Source organism: Ovis canadensis, chromosome 19 (genome assembly GCF_042477335.2).
Source record: "Ovis canadensis isolate MfBH-ARS-UI-01 breed Bighorn chromosome 19, ARS-UI_OviCan_v2, whole genome shotgun sequence".
Taxonomy (NCBI): domain Eukaryota; kingdom Metazoa; phylum Chordata; class Mammalia; order Artiodactyla; family Bovidae; genus Ovis; species Ovis canadensis.
Genome location: NC_091263.1, coordinates 62,456,989 through 62,475,799, shown reverse-complemented (window position 1 = coordinate 62,475,799; position 18,811 = coordinate 62,456,989). Strand labels below are relative to the sequence as shown.

At 56.6% G+C, this 18,811-nt stretch overlaps 1 protein-coding gene across 5 annotated transcripts in view; it reads left to right on the top strand.

The window, feature by feature from the left end:
- Nucleotides 1-607: 607 nt before the first annotated feature.
- The window catches only part of PRKCD (protein kinase C delta), a 37,217-nt gene continuing 19,013 nt past the window's right edge, over nucleotides 608-18,811 (top strand). For 4 of the 5 annotated variants that reach the window (XR_011250823.1, XR_011250822.1, XR_011250824.1 and 1 more), the window contains exons 1-3: nucleotides 614-840; nucleotides 4,294-4,406; nucleotides 18,572-18,705. Coding sequence is in view for 2 of the 5 variants with exons in the window: in XM_069561598.1 (XP_069417699.1) it covers nucleotides 18,591-18,705 (115 nt within the window). In the remaining 3 variants the exon portion in view is untranslated. Of the gene's footprint in view, nucleotides 841-4,293; nucleotides 4,407-18,571; nucleotides 18,706-18,811 lie in introns of all 5 variants that reach the window. The other variant, XM_069561597.1, reaches the window with a different exon arrangement.

The following is an 18,811-nucleotide window of genomic DNA, read 5'->3' as shown; positions in this document are numbered from 1 at the left end:
AAAGGAAGCTCAGGAGCCTCCCAGAGGCGACGGGGAACTCTGAAAAGCAGGGGCAGGGGGGAGGAATACTCATGGATCAGGGTAGGAGCTGCCTTCAGAATCGCTTGACCAGCACCGGTGGACCGACTAGAGCCTCCCGCCCTGGAGTCTTCTCATTCGTCTCCGGGCACAGAGCCGGGACTAGCCGGCCTGGCGGCGGGCACCGAGCCCGGCCGCGTCCGCACCCCAGCCAACAGGAAGAGAAAGAGCGAAGGCCCGGCGAGGAGGGCCAGCTGGCGGGCAGGGAGTCCCAGGCGCCAGCGCTGGGAACTGGGGAACCCCCGCCGTCGCCTCCCCGGCTCCGTGTGCGGGGCGTAGGGTGGGGAAAGCGCCCCCGGGGCCTCCGCGCCCTCAGTAAAATGAGGCCCCTTCTGAGGGCCTGTTCGTGCCCTAGGTGGGGCGAGGGGTGCTCTGGCCGGCGGAGAGGCCCAGAGTGGCGGGCCTGGGGAAGCCGAGCTGCTGGACCCTCGCGGGTGGCCGACGGAGGCGGGGCCTCGGAGGGGGCGGGCCCAGGGCGGGGGCGGGCCGAGACTGGGGCCGGCACCTGGGTGAGGTCGCGCCGCCCCGCCCCCTTGCACTTCCGTGTGCCGCTGCGCGGGAGCGGGAGGCGGCGGACCTGGGATCTCTTGAGCGACCCCCGGCGTTCGCCCGCCGCGCCGAGGCCGGGGTGCTAACTCACCGGCCGCCGGGCCCGTCCCGGTCTGGCGCGCACCGACCCCTCTCCGTGAGCGCTCCCGGGAGCCGCGCCGCTAGCCGGACCCCAGCCACCGCGACCCCTGGCGCCTGGCCTTGCGCCCGGAGGTGAGTGCGAGCCGGGCCGTAGGATCGGGCTGCCCTGAGGGCGCGCCGCCCCTCCCTTCCCCTCCCTGCTCCGGTTCCCGTTTCCGAAACTAAGAAACTGAGCTGCGGCCGGCGAAAGTCCCGCCGCGCTCCGAGACCCGCCGGTGCCTCCGTAACCCTGTCCGTCAGTCTGGCCCTTTGTCCAGCGGTGGGGGCGGAAGGGCTCTCATCCGTCTGCTCTCGGCCCCTCTCTACCCGTGTCTCCAGCGCCTCTGAGGGTCCGCTCGTCCGTTCCAAATTTCTCGAGCTCTCTGTCAGTCCATGCGTCCCCACTCCCTCAGTGTTCCCCTCCCGCCTCTCCCTGGTCCCCATCTGTCTGCCCTTTGCCCTCCCGGCTCCCCATCACCCCATCCGACCCTGCCTCCCGCCACCCCCTAGATTCTGTCCTCTGGGAGCTGCGCCCCGGGCTCACGCTTGCCGCCCCCTGCCTGTCGGCCGCCTCTCTTTTTTTTTACCACGGGGCTGAGACCAGGCTATCCACTGGGCCTAGCCTCCCGCCCCTGGGACCCTGCCCAGCCCAGCCGCCGCGGCGCCTTCTCTTCGCTTGCTCTCTTCTTTCAGTCTCGGTGTCTTTCTCCCCATCTGTCTCCGGGCTGGGCGTGGCTCCAGTCTCCACCATCCCCCCCCTTGTCGTTCCCTGCGCCCCCTCCTCTGGTGGTCCCTTCCCAATCCAGATGCTTCCCCTGTAACGGCCCAGCCAGGAGAGGGGAAGGGGTGGAGGAGAGGAGAGGTGTAGAGTCAGGCGAGAGAATTGCCCCGCTTCCCCAACTTCCCTGTTTGTTCTTGTCAGGGAGGGGAGAGCCCACTGAGCCCCCCACTTGAACCCAGTGAGAAAGATTTGGAGTGAGTAGAGGGACATTCCTTTCTCTTCTGGCCCCTACACTATGCGCCTGGACCATGTCTTCTTGTGCTCAGGTGCCTGTAACCTGTCACATAGGTATGTTGTACATGTGTCTCCTTGTGTGTTCTTTGTCCCCGGGTCTGGGACTTGCTCCTGTGTGTCCTTTTAAACATGTGTGACTTTCCTGTGAGTATATTTGTTTGGGTGTCCTGAAGCTCTTTGTGCTCTTTGCAGCTATGTATGGACTATGTTTTTTATCACCAGACTTCCCTCTGTGTGTTGGGATGTGTGCCCATGTGCCTGGAGGGTCCTGTGCTGCACACTGGGTATGTCATGGTGACCCACTGACCATGAATACATACAGCCATCAGTGTTAGTGTCAGCCCCCCAGGCTCGTGTGTGTGTGTGTGTGTGTGTGCGCACGCACTTACATGTTCTTCTCTGCACTGAGCCGCTGTGACCAGACTGACCTGGTCACTGAGGGAGGTGACTGGTCCCTTGGGTTTCCTCGTTCCTGCTGTGGACTGAGCTGGGGTGTGGTGGACAAGCCAATAGAGGGCAGCTGTGCTTGTGTGTGTGTGTGTGTGTGTGTGTGTGTGTGATGTGGAGGTGTTTGGACAGTTGTACTTGGCTGTAGGGTGGTATGAGGGATCTGGTGTGTGACAGGAGATTGGCTGGGGGTGAGGCTAAGTGAATGACTGGTGGGAGACTCACACTGTGACTGTATGAAATTGTGCGGATGTGTGCTTGGGGAGTCACTGTGATTGTGGGGAACCGAGAGTGCTTGGGCGTGGGTGTCAGTAGCAGAAATAGGTGCAACAAGGTGTGTGTTGCCTGTGCCCTGGGGTGGCAGTGCTGGGAGGGAAGGTAAGAGCCCTTGTGTGTGTGCGCGCACGTGTGTGTGTACATGTGGGAGGTCATGAGGTTGTGGATGTGCATGTGACACACTCAAGCCCAGCGCTGGCCCCTGGGAAGATGGGGAAAACCCTCCATCTCTCATCTTCCTCCACTCTCAAGTTCACAGACACCCTAGGTCACAGTGTTGTCAGCAAGACCTTGGGCTTGACCCAAGAAAGATTTAAGCTCAAATACTCACTGTGCCTTTTAAGAACAAGAGCCGGGAACTAGGCCTCTCTAAAGCGGTTTCCTTATCTGCAGAGTGGACAAAGTTGTGAGGACCAGAGGTCCTCTAGCCTTGGTCCGTAGTGAAAGCTCAGCAGATGCTAAGTCTTGTTTGGTGAACACTTACCTCCCCTCATATGTTGTTGTTGTTGTTGTCATCATCATTATTGTTGTTGTTTAGTCACTAAGTCGAGTCCAACTCTTGCGACCCCATAGACTGCAGTCCTCCAGTCTCCTCTGTCCATCGGATTTCCCAAGCAAGAAAACTGGAGTGGATTGCCATTTTTCGCCAGGAGATATTCCCCCACCCAGGGATCGAACCTGTCTCCTGCATTACCAGGTCGATTCTTTAAAACTGAGCCACCGGGGAAGCCCCTCCGAACTGTATGGTCCCCATTCTCCTGGGAGCTGAAGGTGCTAAAAGCTCAGATAGCCCCAACCCATCTTCCTGCCTGTGATGTAGCTCTTGCCCCCTCCCATCCGGTTGGAGGGAAGATGGCTGACAGAGACCCTACCTGCATCCAGCCCTGTTGAGGCCAGCCCATATGATACCCTCCACGAGTCTCAGCAGCAGAAATGGTGCTGGTGGAGGTGATTTGGAGTTGTGACCGCAGGGCACTGACACCGTTTAGCTGGCACAGCTAATTGGAGTTTAAAATTAGAAATAACTTAAAGTGCAGACAAAGAGATAAAGCTCGAGGATGCCTCGCCCCGAGGGAGTGGTGATGGGGGTCTTCAGTGGGAGGAGGGGCTCACATCTGGGAAGGAGAATGTTTTGTGGAGACCTGGCCTGGCCTGCAGAGAAAGTGCTTAGGCCTTTCAGCCAAGAGACCTGGGGTGTCCTGCTGCCTTTGCTGTTCCTTCCTTCTAGGATCTCTCTGGGCCTCTGTTTTTAAAGCTGTATATTGGGCACAACAGTAATGAGAGAATCACCTGAACTAGAAGGTACAAAACAAAGAATGAAAAATGTCATTGTTCGTTTGGCACTCCAGTTTCAGTACAGCAGCCGGCACACCACATCATTGGAACCTCGCAACCACTTGAGACATCTCCCCACTTCAGAGATGAGACAAACTGAGGCTCAGAGGAATTGCCCCAGGCCACAAAGCAGTGGTACCTGATTGCACCGTAGGCCTCCAAGCCCAAAGGGCAGGCTCTTGAAGACTAGAGGATTGGGGACAGCTTTTTTGCTGTGTTTGTAACCTGAAATGCTCCAAGGGCTAAGACATAGTCTTCCGACCCCTAGCATGGAGTAGACACATAGCTGGTGCCCTGGAAAAGATGGCCCCAGTACCCCACTTCACAGAAGAGACAGCCAGGCCCAAAGAGGCCAAGGTCTCAGAACCAGACGAGGCTGACCCAGGCCTGTGTCAGCCGTGCTGGGGGTGACAGATGGGGAGAGCCTGTTTGGTGGCGCCTACCGGCTCAGCTGTTTTCTCTTGCTCTTGCAGGTCTGCTGGGAACTGGCCCAGGTGAGGGCACAGGCCTACTTCTGGTGGTGGTTGTGTGGCAGTGGTGGCCGCGGCAGCCAGGACTAGAGGCCACGGGGATCTGGGAGCCTCAGGTAAGACTGGGTCCTTTTAAGTAGGTGGACAGATGGACAGTGTGCAGGGATGGCCTTCCGCTTTGGGCTTCTCCCCTTCTGCCCTGGGCCTGGAGTCGGTATGGGGTTGTGGGGGGTGGGGGAGTGGCGTGCACACAGAGTCCTTAGTCTGGGTGTGGGGTCTGGGCACCCAGGGTGGGTAGCAGTTCACTCTGGCCCTGAAGGGTCCCTGCCTGGAAGTGGCTTCTGGCCCAGGGAAGGCTTTGGCCTTGAAGCTCAGAGACCTAGGGCCTACCAGTGATTGGGTGCCAAGAGTGGTGACACTGTGCTGGTCGGTCAGAGAGGAGGTGGTGTTTGAGCCAGAGTGAGAGCGGATGTATCAGCTTTTCCATGGCCCCTTTCTCTGCCTCGGGCTGTCCTCATCATCACACAGGGAAATTGAGGTTTGCCCTGGGCCTTCTAGGGGTTGAACACAAGGTCTCCCAGCTCTTGGCACAACCAAACTCTTCCACATCCCCAGTTCCCCCTGTTTCCCTGGCCTTTCTGGGGCCAGAGGAGAGACCTGAAATCCCCGTCTGCAGTCCCCAGATTCAGGGTGCGCTGGAAGTCTCTGTGGAATGCTGGGGAAGGCTGCACTCTATCAGGTGCCTTATAAAGCTCAAAGTTCCCTCCTTCGGGTCACACTTGCCTCCTTCCACCTGCATTACAGTACAGAAGTGAAAGTTACCCTTTGGGTGTCCAGAGTCTAGTGAACAGGATCCTGGGGGACGCTGGGGGCTGTTGAGGGTAGCAAAGATGTTCTTTCCCTCAAGAGTCCTCCCAGATCAACCCCTCAGTCCCACCCCTCCTGGCTCTCAGGAACCTACAGATCTTGAGGGTGAAGAGACGGTGGGGGCTGGGGTCCCCCTTGGAGGAAGGGCAGGACATCAGGGCCCTGGCTCCTGGAGTGGCAGTGGGGGCAAGGACAGGGCCTATGCTGGGTCTTCTGTTTATTCAGCCTTTCCTCAAACTTGGTGGGAAGAGGGTGATGTGTCCTTGGTTGGCTGCAGAACTTTGCTATGTGAGGTCACGGGGCCTTTCCTGCCCACCACTGAGCCTCATTCCCTAAGAAGTCCAATTAATTAACCTTGAAGCCAGCCTGCTTTCTGCTCTCAGAGGTCTCCTACCTCACCGGCATAGGCATATAAATACACACAGGGATACAGAAGCTGAGCCGCACTCTGCCCCCATACCCGCGAACCTGCGAGTGCCTGCACACGCACTGCACATGCGCACACACGTTCACAGGTGTTCACATGCAGTCACTCGCAGGCACGCTCAAACACGCACACAGACGCTCACCCGCTCACCCAGTCATCCGTGCCCTCAGACGCCTGCCCACACATACCACACTCTGCCCATTCTGGGTCAGGAAGGGGGGTGGGCGGCGGTCCTTGGTCAGGGTCACAGCTCAGCCTGCATCTGGCACTGAGGGTGAGGTTTGAGGTGTAAACGTGACCACAGGCACTCCAGGGGACAGCGCCACCCTGGGAGGTGAGCTTTGCCCAGACATTTACCGCCCCAGGCTGACCGGCTCGAAGTTGCGGGGGTGGGGGGGGGTGGGTGGAGTGTGGGGGAGGAGCCATGTCAGCTGTGCCGTTTGTGGCTGCTGCCACAGAGGAAGTGGGCTGTCTGTGGTCATGGACCCAAGGTGCTCACAGGCGGGTGGGCGATTCTATCAGCTTGTTTGTCCCCTGCAGTGTCCACGCCTGGTACACGCGGAGTTGCTGGGCCCCGGGGACTGGCAGGCAGGCTGGGGACTTCTCCCGGGGCAGCCTGTGCACTTTCCAAGGCCCGGGCCCAAGGAGAAACCGTCTGAGGTGTTTCCGGAGGCCCACTTCCTCTGGGCTGCCCAGGAAGTGGTTTTAAAGTGGGACTGACCAGCTCTCCATCTGCGGCTCGCTCCACCCCAGCCTGGCCCCCGAGGGGAACAGTGTCTGGACAGTGGGTTAGGTCGACCGATCGGGCTTTCCATGGCCAGGGCTGGCCAGCCCAGGATGGAGACTCAAGGAGGGAAGTCGGGGTGCTGAGGCCACGGAGTCCCCCTCTGCCCTCATGACCCCAGCTCCTCCGTTCCTCCAAGCTGTAAGCTGAGGCTCAGAGCAGAAGCTCTGACAGGAAGGGCACCTTGTGTGTGAGAGATGCTGGGCTGCATCTCTGGGATTAGGCAGCTCTAAGCGGCTGTATGAATGGACCTAGGCAAGTGGCTTTGACTCCCAGTGACTCAGTGTCCCCCTCTGACATCTCAGACCATGATGGCATCCACCTTTACTGGGTTGTGTTGGAAACAACAGATGATGTATGCAAAGTAGCCAGCACTATGCCTGGCACGCTGTTCATGTTTAAGGAGTAGCAGTGGTTTAGTTGCCAAGTTGTGTCCGATTCTTTGGAACCTCATGGATGGTAGCCCGCCAGGCTCCTCTGTCTATGGGATTTCCCAGGCAAGAATACTGGAGTGGGTTGTCATTTCCTTCTCCATGAAGAAGTAGAAACTGTAGTTATATAAAGCACGCAGCTCCTGGTTCGTGGTAACTGTTTGAAGAACAGCAAGTGGTACTGATGATGGGATTATTATCGGCTGATGGCCTGGGCACGGGCCCAGTGTCACAGGGCCAAGTGGCTGTGGAGCCTGACTGAGAAGCCAGGTCTTGATTCTGCCTCGGGTGGCAATGCTGCAGGGTGCGTTCTGTTGTTTCAATCGGTTGTGGGTCCTCCAAGGAGAACTCCAGGGTGGAGCAGCTGTGCCCACTCAACGGCCCAGCCCTCTCCTGCTCTTCTCCCCCTCACTCCCTTTCAAAAGGAGAAAAACAGATCTCCTGACAAATGGATGCAGGGAAGGGAAAGGCAGGCACAGCTGCCTGCTGCCCCCACAGGCCTCCCCCAGACCCTTCCCCTGCTCTGGCCTCCTATGGGACATGGGGCTTGGAAAAGCTGAGGCTGCTGGTGTGGGAGTGGCTGCTGAGCCCTCCTGCCAGCCTGCCCTCACTTGGGACCCTTGAAGTCGGTCTTTGGGCTGGGGAGGGAGGTGGACATAGGGCTGATGGAGCCTGGGGGGGTGGGGAGAGCTGGAGATCCCCTCACACACAATCATGCACACATCCTCACCAGGTGGCAGCTGGTGGCAGGACCCTGCCTGTCTAGGGACATGCAGGTCAGCCCCGTGACAGGGTTGCTGAGCTTCAGCTTTTGCTAGCCAGGGCTAAGGGGCTGGGGGCCTCAGGTGTTGAGTGGTAATGATGACATTATAGTAAGCAGAGGCCAGAAGCCTGTAGGGTGTAGAGGGGCAGGGGCCTGGGCTGGGAGTGTAAGTAAGGGTCTTGCTTGATGTTTACTGGTTGTGTACTGAAGCCAGGGACTAGGCTGCTTGAAGGCTCAGTTGTCCCATCTGTGAAATGGGCAGATCTAAGAGTATGCATCAGAGACCTGAATGATGAGAAACACACTCATCAGTGTGTGTTTTGGGAGAGGAGCAGGAAGACGAAACAGTGAGTTTGGAGGCTCCTGAGCAGAAAGGAATGCGGATATTTAGGGGACCAAAAGTGGTTTGCTGGGGTTGGGGCTGAGGAACAGGGTGAGGTATGGCCAGGAGGTCAGGGAAAGAGGTCTGGGGAAAACCGGGGCCTTGAACAAGGGGTGACAAGATCTGCTATACTATCCTAGGAGATCCCTCTAGTCACTGGGGCAGAGGGACCTTGGAAGTTAGAGCAGAGGCTAGAGGGCAGTGAGCAGGCTGGTGCAGGCCTAGGGAAGGTGATGGTGCTAGGATCGGGTGGTGATGGAGAGAAGAGAGGACTTCAGAACAGATAGGAGGCAAAAGTGATAGCCTTGCTATGGGGGGAGGAAGGGGAGGGTGGAAATGACCCCCAGATGTCTGACCTGAGTGCTGTTGCTGCTAGGAGATCAGGGCACTTGTATGGGGAAGGTGTTTGGATGTATTTGAGCACTTCCAGAGCATGGTGGAGTTGGGGATATTACAGTTTAGGAGGGTCTGGGCGGAAAGCGGAGACTTGAGAGTTGAGATGTAGCACTTAAAGGCAGGACTGAGGGGAGGAGAGAGTTCAGCAGGCCTTCGGTGGGCAAGTCCAAGAGGCCCTGGTTATAAGACTGGGATGCCTGTCCCTCGAAGGTCCCTGCCAAGGTGCCCATGAGGGCAGGCTTGTGGTGGCTGAGCCACTGTTTTCACAACAGCCCCGGAAGCTTTGGATCATGTCTGTGGCTGTGTTGGGTAAACAGGCGCACTGGAGTAGCCAGTCGCCAAGGCCCGAGACTGGAAGAAATGTCCGCTAGGGGCAGGTTGTCGGGTTTGGGGTGGGGGTGGGGGGCGGTGTGGGGAGACAGGAGAATTGCAGGGTCGTTCAGTGTCAGAGCTGGAGAAAGCCGAGAGGTATCCATTGTCGAGATAGGGAGACTGAGGTCCTGAGAGACAGTAGCTGGCCTGGGGTCTGCTAGTGGACTCAGCTACCTTTGCCCAGCCTGGTCTCTTCTCAGAGCAGCAGAGCAGGGGATCACGGGGCTATGCGGCTCTAGGGAACCCCTTTCCCCACTGACCCAAGGAAGTTTGGAGGCCCCAGTGACTATAGGACAGCTGGAAAGGGGCGGTGGGACAGGTGGGGCAAGGACATGGTATGAGGATGCCAGGGCTGACGAGGATGCCGCCGCAGCTCTCACACTCAGCACCACCTCCCGGGCAGGCCCTGATCACGCCCTTCACAGACCATGCCAGAGAGCCTGGACCAAGGTCACAGGGCGCCCAGGGCAGACATGACCTGAACCAGACTTGCCCAGCCTAACCCAGCCCACACCCAGCCCCTGCTCTCTACTTCCATTCCACCATGGGATGGCACACCACAGTCTTGCCTCCCTCCATCTTGCTCCCCATCACTAAAGTGGCATCCTCGGGGCCCTGCTCGCCTCCTGGTGCTCTGCTGTGCTTAGTCGCTCAGTTGTGTCCAACTCTTTAGGACCCCATGGACTGCAGCCCACCAGGCTCCTCTGTCTGTGGAATTCTCCAGGCAAGAATACTGGCGTGGGTTGCCATGCCCTTCTGCGGGGGATCTTCCCAACTCAGGGATGGAACCCAGGTCTCCCACATTGCAGGAGGATTCTTTACCATCTGAGCCACCAGGGAAGAGATAGAGGCAAAAGCCTTAGATGGCCATCTCTCCTTCTTCTGAACACAAAGGGTACTGTCAACAACCAGGAAAACCATAGGGACACTAGGAAGAGGTGCACCGAGAGAGGGCTGGGGAGTGGTCTCTGGGGGCTGGCAGAGGAGCCATTCCCTCCATCTAGCACTGGCCCTTGTCTCCCTCAAAGCCAGACATGCAGTTCTGGGGCTGGAAACAGAGTCCCCTCTCTGTTGCCCTGGGGACCACCCCATTGAGTTCATGGTTTTGGGTGAATTACCCACTATCTCCTTGTCAGTTTCTTCCCAGTGAGTCTGGAGGGCCTGGATGAGGTGCCTGTACAGCTGTTCCACCTACACAGGAGCACCGGCCCCTCCTTCTGTGTACCAGGCCTGTATCTGCACCTGTGACCCCCAGCCTGTTCCCAGCCTCCAAGGACCTCCCCTCTTAGAAGGAGGAAGGCTACCCAGGGAGGAGACTGACCGGCCCACTCCTTCCTCTGTGCACTTTGGACTTCGCCCGGGGCGGGAGGGACTTTCTCCACCTCCCTCAGTGGGGAAAACCCAGCCTGTCTGACATCCAGCGGCTCTTCCCTCCCCTGTCCCCTGCCGCTGGGCCCCAGCGGCTGCAGTAGAAAAAGCCACGTGGGGACTTTCTGGTGGCGGCCCCTCGTCAGGCACGTCAGGCACGTGTGGGTCCTTCCTGGCTTGTGAGTCGATCTCTGCCTGCCTGGAGTGTCTCCGTTCCCGTGGGTACCGTGTGTGTATGCAGATCTCTCTGTGCTGGTGCATGAGGGTGTGAATGTCCCATGTGATCTGTGTGGGCCTGGATATCTGTCAACACGTGAGAGCTGCTGCAGGGGGGTGTGTTTCTCAGTGTTTGTGCTACTCAGTTGTCATAGGAGTGTGTGAGTGGCTATGGTTACAGCTGTGCCTGTGTGAGGGTGAGGGTGTGTTCAGCTGCAAGCAGGGCTCCCCACATGTAACGGTGTGTTTGCTTTGGTGGGTGTGCACATGTGACGTTATTCCGAGAAAGGCCCAGACGTACCCCCACCCCGGCTCCTCACAGAGGCCCCCTTGTTCTCACTCTGGCTGTGAAGGGGCTCTTGTTCCTCCCTCAGGGGTACCTGGGGCCCTCCCTCTGGCTGAACCCAGGGCCTCCCCAATCCTAGGGCCAGCTGAGTGATTCAGGCCTGTACCACACAGGTCCCACGCGCCATACATGCCGGCAGGGGTGAGCATGAGCCAGTAACAGCCAGTGTCCCAAGACCTGCCCCTCTAACCCTTCTAGACCCTCTGGCTAAGTGGCCCTGTGTCACACTGGGCATCTTTCCCGCTGAAGCCCTTCCTGACGTCCTCCCTCCGACAGGCCCCTTTGGCCCCATTCCACCCCAGCCCCTGTCACTGCCCGAGCGGTGGTCACGTCCTTCTCTATAACGACGTTTGTTTGCATGTCCTCTGTCAGGCTGTCCCATGGGCCTGGTGTGTCCTGTCACTGTGGTGCCACTGGCTGGGTCTGAGGAGGGCTGAGGGAGACCTGGGGCCAGGCTGGGTGTTGGAGCCCTAGAGCCAGCATGCTATGTGCAGAATCTTGTGTCCCCAGGCACGGGTTTTCCTGCGGGGGAAAGCCAGGTCTTTCATTGGTTCTGAGGGCACGACAATGGCAAAAGGTTGAGTTGTGCTACCCTGGCCTCTCCTCTGATTCTTGTTCGCGGGCTGGGTTGACCAGCAGTGGAGGTGTTTAGCGTCCCCAGGACAGTCAGATGTGTGGCCGGAGCTGGGAAGGCTGAGCTCCAGGCAGACGCCCAGGTCCTCGGCTGAGTGTGATTCCAGACACCTGCCTGGGGAACCTGCCAGGGCCTGTGAGGTGGAGGAGCTGCTGACCTCCTGGAAAGCGGGGAAGAAAGGACTGGACTTCAGAGCGATCTGTAAGATATGTAGGAATTCAGGGGGACATTCTGGCTGAGAGAACAGTGTGTGCAAAAGCACGGGGGAGCTGCAGATGGAGGCATGTGTTCACAGAGTAGCCAGGGGATAAGGTTTGAGGTGGCAAGCAGGGCAGGGCCAGGCTGAGAGGTGGGCCTCCTCCAGGAGGTTCCGAGCTATGAGAAGAATGGGACAGGGAGGGACCGGGAGTGGTGACAGTCAGGAAGGGTCACTGGGGAAGAGGAGGACAGTCCACAGTGATTGGAGTCTCAGCTGGGGGATAAGGTACTAGTTCTGACCTGGAGTAGGGGGAACATTTCTCCTGCTCTGGGCCTTGCCCATGACCTGAGACCGTGGCTGGTCCTCCTCCCAGGATGGGGGTGCTGGGGGCACAGGCGCAAGGGGAAGGCCCTTGGAAGATCTTTGCTAGCCCTTCCCTCCCCCACCTCCTTTTCTTGCTGAGCCCATTTCCTGGGTTGTGAAACCCCTATGGCCTCTTTAACTTGCTTCCGTCTGGGAAGGCCATCTGGGGAAGCCAGTCTCCCAGCTGAACTGCTGCCTGCCTGCCTGCCCGCCTGTCTGCCTGCCTGCCTGCCTGCCTGCCCTGCCCGGCAGCTTCTGCCACGCCCAGCCCCCTCGGCCTGTTGTAACCCTACTGGGGCCAACCCTGCTCCCTGCTGCCATCACACTGCCTCTTGTTCCCTCCCTTCCATTACCTGGGCTTCCTGGGTCCTCCTCCCTCCGGTCACCCCTCAGGACTGATGTGGCCTGGACTTTGAGCTCCCCCCAGGCAGGGTTTGCATCCCCAGAGGTGCCCCACTTTGCTTTGCTGCTGCCTTGACTGTCAGCAGGTGGTGCCTTTTGTGGGTAGGTGGCAGGGGCTGCCCTGAGCTGGGCAGGTGTGTGTTGGGAGGGAGGGTGGCATGGGAAGGGAGTATTCCTTATTCCTCAGGGGTCCGTTCAAGGGAGCCAGAGCCTAGACTCACCAGAGCCTATCTGATCCTGCTCACCCTTGCTTTGCTTGACCTCAGCCTGCCTCCTCTTGTTCCCCTGGCTGACTTGGAGAGGGACCCTCCCTTTATGTTCTCACACTATCCCCCAGAAGTCTGCCGAGGCCTCTCTTCTCGGGCTCTGCTTTGGTCCTTGGTCCAGGAGGCACCCCTGCTGTGGCCTGTGAAGCAGAACCAAATGCCAGGGAAGGACCAGGATGGAAGGGAACCAGCTGAATCTAGAGACCAGGGAATCTTAATGACAGGACCCCGTCCTCAGTTTCCCCCTGTGTATAAAGAGGAGATGGACAGGTCAGTTTCTGAAGACCCATCCCTTGGGAGGTATTTTGGCTTGATGGATTTTATTTTTTACCTCTAACAAAATGGTTGCACGTGATTGTTGTAGAAAAATGAGAAAGCTCATCCTTGTTCCTGAGAACTCCCCTTGGGCCGTGTTCCTATTCGCCCCCTTTACTTACTGGAACACACTCACCCTCACATACACACACAGGGATGTATAATGTGCACGATCGTCCTCCGTGCACCAGTAACTTTGGCTGGTGTAGTCACTGTGGTCACCTTGAAGTCGGCCTTGCCCACTGCCCCTGACTGGCTAGGAGCAGGTTTCCACCACCCTGGAGGAGGCGGGCTGCCTGCTCTGGCCTGGCCCGGTACCACGTTTCCTTACCTGTGGGCTGCAGTCTAGGGCAGGGTGGGGAGTAGGGCCAGCAAGCCCTCCTCCCCTGAGGCTGGGATCCAGTTAGGTCTTCCCCAGGTTTTGAGAACTGGAGTCTGGCCCAACTGTCTGGGGCGGGAGAAGTAGTAGCAGTTCAGGAGTCTGTACCCACCTTCTTTGTACAGTAGTAGGGGGTCCCCAAGGTAAGGCCCGGAGGGGGTTGGGTGGTCAAGCATAGGAGACTTATCTTCTGGTCCCCTCACCCCCTTCTTGTTTTCTCTGTCCTCACGGATGTGTCTCTGTACACTGCTCCCAGCACATTTATCTATCTTTACCTTTGTCCCCTCTTTGCCCTTCATCTCCTCTTCCTGACATGGCAGACCAGGAAGAACGTGGGCTGCAACATCAGATAGGCCTGGATTCAGATCCTTCTTCTAGCACTTACTAGCAGTGTGATCTTGGGCAAATCACTTAGCCTCTCTGAGCCTGTTTCTTCATCAGTAAATTACGCACCTCTGGGATCTACACAAGGATAAAGTGAGTTAATTCCATTAGAAGCTTGATCTGGTGTGTGTTGGCCTCAGAGAAGGATGAATTTTTTTTTTAAATTCTAATTTATCTTTTTTTTAGATCTTTTAAAAAAAATTCTTAATTGGAGGATAATTGCTTTACAGTGTTGTGTTGGTTTCTGCCATACATCAACATCAATCAGCCATGCATATGTCCCCTCTATCCTCCCTCCCACCTCCCATCTCATCCCATCCCATCCCAGGCCACCCCTCTTGGTTGTCACAGAGCACCAGGTTGAGTTTCCTGTGTTGTATACCAAATTCCCCCGGCTATCTGCTTTACACGTGGTACTGTGTATGTTTCAACACCACTCTCTCAATTCGTCCCTCTCTCCTTCCCCCACTGTGTCCACAAGTCTGTTCTCTGTGTCTGTGTCCCCATTGCTGCCATGCAGGTAGGTTCATCAGTACCTTGATATTTGTTTTTCTCTTTCTGCATTACACTCTGTTTAACAGGCTCTGGGTTCATCCACCTCTCTAGATCTGACTCATTCATTCCTTCTTATGGCTGAGTAATATTCCATTGTATATATGTATACAGCTTCTTTATCCATTCATCTGTTGATGGACGTCTAGGTTGCTTCCACGTCCTGACTGTTGTAAATAGTGCTGCAGTGAACGTTGTGGTACACGTGTCTTTTAGAATGGTTTTCTCAGGATACATGCCCAGTAGCGGGGTTGTTGGGTCACATGGTAGTTTTATTCCTAGTTTTTAAAGAAATCTTCATATTGTTGTCCATAATGATTTTATCAGGTTATATTCCCAGCAACAGTATAAGAGGGTTCCCTGTTCTCCACACCCGACCCAGCATTTATTGTTTGCAGATTTTTTGTGGATGGCCGTTCTGACCAGTGTGGGGTGATACCTCATTGTAGTTTTGATTTGCGTTTCTGTAATAATACGTCCCATGAAAAGACGCTGACTCCTTGGAAGGAAAGTTATGACCAACCTAGACAGCATATTGAAAAGCAGTGACATTACTTTGCCAACAGAGATCTGTCTAGTCAAGGCTATGGTTTTCCCAGTGGTCATGTATGGATGTGAGAGTTGGACTGTGAAGAAAGCTGAGCACCGAAGAATTGATGTTTTTGAACTGTGGTGTTGGAGAAGACTCTTGAGAGTCCCTTGGACTGCAAGGAGATCCAGCCAGTCCGTTCTGAAGGAGATCAGCCCTGGGTTTTCTTTGGAAGAATGATGCTAAAGCCGAAACTCCAGTACTTTGGCCACCTGATGCGAAGAGTTGACTCATTGGAAAAGACTCTGATGCTGGGAGGGATTGGGGGCAGGAGGAGAAGGGGACGACAGAGGATGAGATGGCTGGATGGCATCACCGACTCGATGGACGTGAGTCTGAGTGAACTCCGGGAGTTGGTGATGGACAGGGAGGCGTGGCATGCTGCAATTCATGGGGTTTCAGAGTTGGATACGACTGAGCAACTGAACTGAACTGACTGAATAATACGTGATATTGAGCATTTTTTTATGTGTTTATTAGCCATCTGTATGGAAGGATGATCTTTGTTTTTCTGAGTGAGGGCACTGATTCACACCCAGGCCCTTTGACTCCAAGTCCAGTGCTCTCTGCTTCATAGGGCTGCCTCTATTGTGGGCTAGAGAAGCAGAAGAGTAGAGACTGGTGGTCGGGAAGGGTCTGGCTGGCTTCAGCTGGCTCCAAGGAGCTGGTTCCCATGGAGGCCTATGTGGAGTCCAACCCCTGCTGCCTACGGGGGCTTGCAGAGCAGGGATGAGGTTGAGCCAGCGGCCTTCCTTTGGGGCCTGTGGACCTGAGCCAGTTTGCATAATGGCTATAAATAGTTGGCTCACCTTGTTTTTGTGCCATCACTCCACCCCCTGGCCTTCCCATCGGTGTTCAGAGGCTTTGCGAGGTAGGTGAGCAGCTCTGGCTCCGCTGTGCAGGAAGTCCTGGTGTGCCAGGGCCCAAGACCTCTCTTAGGGTCTCATGGAGATCGATGGAAGATGATGTCCACTTATAGTGTCTCTCTTCCTCTGGGGATCCACACGGTACAGTTGGGGTGGAGATGGTGTTGGGAACCTGGCTGGGGTCTGTGCTCTAGTATTAGTCCTAGGTAGTTGGGGCTAGGTGACCTCCCCCTAGGTTACTGCCAGGTAGCCCCAGGGCAGCCCGTGGTCCTCTTCCTCATGACGCTGCGGTCGGGCTGTGCAGGTTTGGGGCCAGGACAGGGCCCACTGTGGTTGTGGTTTTCCCTCCGGTGGCTTCTAACTGACTGCAAGCACCAGCTGTTCTGAGTGCTGCAGAGCTGGGGGGCAGACTGATGACTCTGTCTCTGCCATGGTGGTCCTGTGGACGGCTGGCTCCTGCTAGGTGACCCAGAGCCCATGGACCACCTGGACTGGGCCCTGAGGGGAAGATGGGGATGCGGGGAGGGATGAGGAGCCAGCCTGCAGGCGCTGAGCCCATTGGCCACTTCAGGATGAGCAGCTCCGTTCCTAAAGACTTGAGTTTTCCTCTCTGAGAGGCAGGGTCAGTTATCAGGACTGTCTTCCCAGGCTACTAGGAGCCTGGAGACCTGGATGTGGGGAGGGTGTTAGTGTATTTTGTAAACTGTGAAGGACGGTGCACAGAGGAAAGAGGGATGCTATTAGCAAGAAGGGGTGATAGTGGCAAGAGGCCCCCACCCTGAGTCTTGTGGGGTTGGTGTTGGCTGTACAAGTTCTCATCAGTGCAGCAGCCCTCCAGCAAAGCACTGTGCCTCATCTGGGGGATGAGGGTGACCGAGACTCTCAGAGTCCCCCCGCCAGGATGGTTTATCCTGTTGGGAAGCCTGAGGCTGAGCCATGTCTGCTGAGGGTCAGGCCCTGGAATGTGGTTGCAGACATGAGGCAAGTGTGTGATATGTAGGGGTCATGCTGATCCTTCCGGAACCCCAGACCACACAGGGTGACAGGATGAGCGCAATAGCCTTTTGCTTAGAAATTTGAGACCCTCACCCGGGCTCCGACATGCACTCCCAGCCAGGCCTGTGCAGCTCACTGTCCACTGCAACACTGACTGTGTACCCACCGCACTCACACAGCCTCACAGGCACACACATCTCCATGGCCGTGGAGTCACACCCACATGTACGCCTCCCCCTTCCCCTAACACCAGCTTGCATACTCATGCCTGCTTGGGGCCCAGGGAGGAGGCAGCAGCAGCCCACAGATGGCTTTCCCTCCCTGCCTGCTGAGTGGTCACTGCGGCTGGTCTCAGACGTGAGCTCACACACCCACGCTCACTCCTTCTAAGTAGGAGCCAGGCCCGGGCAAGGGACATGGTGGAGTCTGCACTGCCTGGTCCCTCTTCTATATTCTAGTGGCTGGCTTCAGAGGACTGGCTGGACCATTGGGCTGGGCTGCAGGCTGAGGTCAGTGTTTCCTGTGAGCTCATCTGGGCTTGGAACTCCCAGCAGGCCTGGCTGCTGCTCTGCAGCTATGTGGAGGAGCTGGGGGAGACGTCCCAGGGCCAAGGTGGTGTTGCCTGTGCAGACAGGCATGTGTGGCAGGGGGATAGGGGTACGTGTCTTAGTCTGCCTCTGTGCCATCTAATGTTCAGGATGGAGCAAGGCTGTGTATATGTGGATATACATGAGTGAGCATTCCTGCAGCCATGGTGGCGGAGCTCCCCACTATGGACTCTGGACCCGGAGCCAGTGTCTGGGCAGGTATATGAGTGTGCACCTGTGGGCTTGCACAGCTGAGCATCCTCCACGATGACAAGCCAAAAGACCCTCAGGGTCACCTGTCATGACCATTGATTTGAGGAACTGTGAGGAATAGGGGTGTGTGGGGCCAACGTGTGTGGTATAAGAAGCAAATTCAGCACATTATGTTTAATATTAAAATAGTTTTATATTTGGGAAAAAGTTAATTTAAGAGTGCAGGCAACTTTCCAGGTAGGCAAGAAGCACCTGAACCCAAGGGGCTCGGGTTCAGAAGTATCAGGCATACCGATCTGGGTGGGGCTTTTTACTACCCTGGTCCCAGACGAAATGGGGACTTAATTAGTAGAATCCCAGCTTTAGGTTCTGCTTCATCCTCAGGATTTCAGTTTCCTGTAGGAAAAGTGGGGTGATCATCTTGACCCTGGTTGTCTACTTGGGTGCTGTGCTCGGTCACTAGGTTGTGTTGGACTCTTTTTGATTCCATGGTGTGTAGCTCACCAGGCTCCTCTGTCCATGTGATTTCCCAGGCAAGAATACTGGAGAGGGTTGCCATTTCCTTCTCCACGGGATTTTTCTGACCCAGGGATCGAACTTGTGTTTCCTGCATTATAGGTAGATTCTTTACCACTGAGCCATCAGGGAAGCCCTGTCTGCCTAGGTAGTTTCGAGCAAAAAACAAACTGTGAAAGCCAAGGAGTGCTGCAAGGGGCAAGTAGGATGGGGTACAATCCTTCCCATCTTGGCTGCCACTGAGGTGCTGGGGCCCAGCATATACTAGGTACCTGCACATAGTAGGTGCCTAGCCATTGGCTGTTAAAGGAGGCAGTGAATGACTGACTCTCCAAATAAGTGAGATGGAAGTCACAGGCTCACATGTCTGCAGGGCCCAGGTAGGATTTGGAGAGAAGTGAAAGCAGGGCTTTGAACTAGAGTGAACTGGCAGGGGTGCTCAACCAAGGGGGCGGTGCCAGCCAGATACCGCCCAGGGGGCCTGATGCCACACCCTCCAGTTTCATCAGGGAAGTTACAAATCTCATCTTATGTGAAACTCAGTTTTAATGTTGGCAACTAGGACTAGTGCCTTTTAAGCACCATGTGGGAGCTCTGAGGGGAGTGGGTACCTGACCACCCTCCCCAGGCTGCACCTGCCGCCTGCCTCAGGTCTTCTGTCTCTGCAGCCCCACTGCAGGCCCCAACATGGCACCATTCCTGCGCATCTCCTTCAACTCCTACGAGCTGGGCTCCCTGAAGGATGTGGACGAGGCAAGCCAGCCCTTCTGTGCTGTGAAGATGAAGGAGGCTCTCAGCACAGGTAGGGCTAGAGGCTGGACCCCACCCATCTGCAGCCACTGGCAACAGGGAGTTGCCAGTGGGGCAGGGAATTCAGAGCCAGGAGGCGGCGGCAATGGAAGGAACTG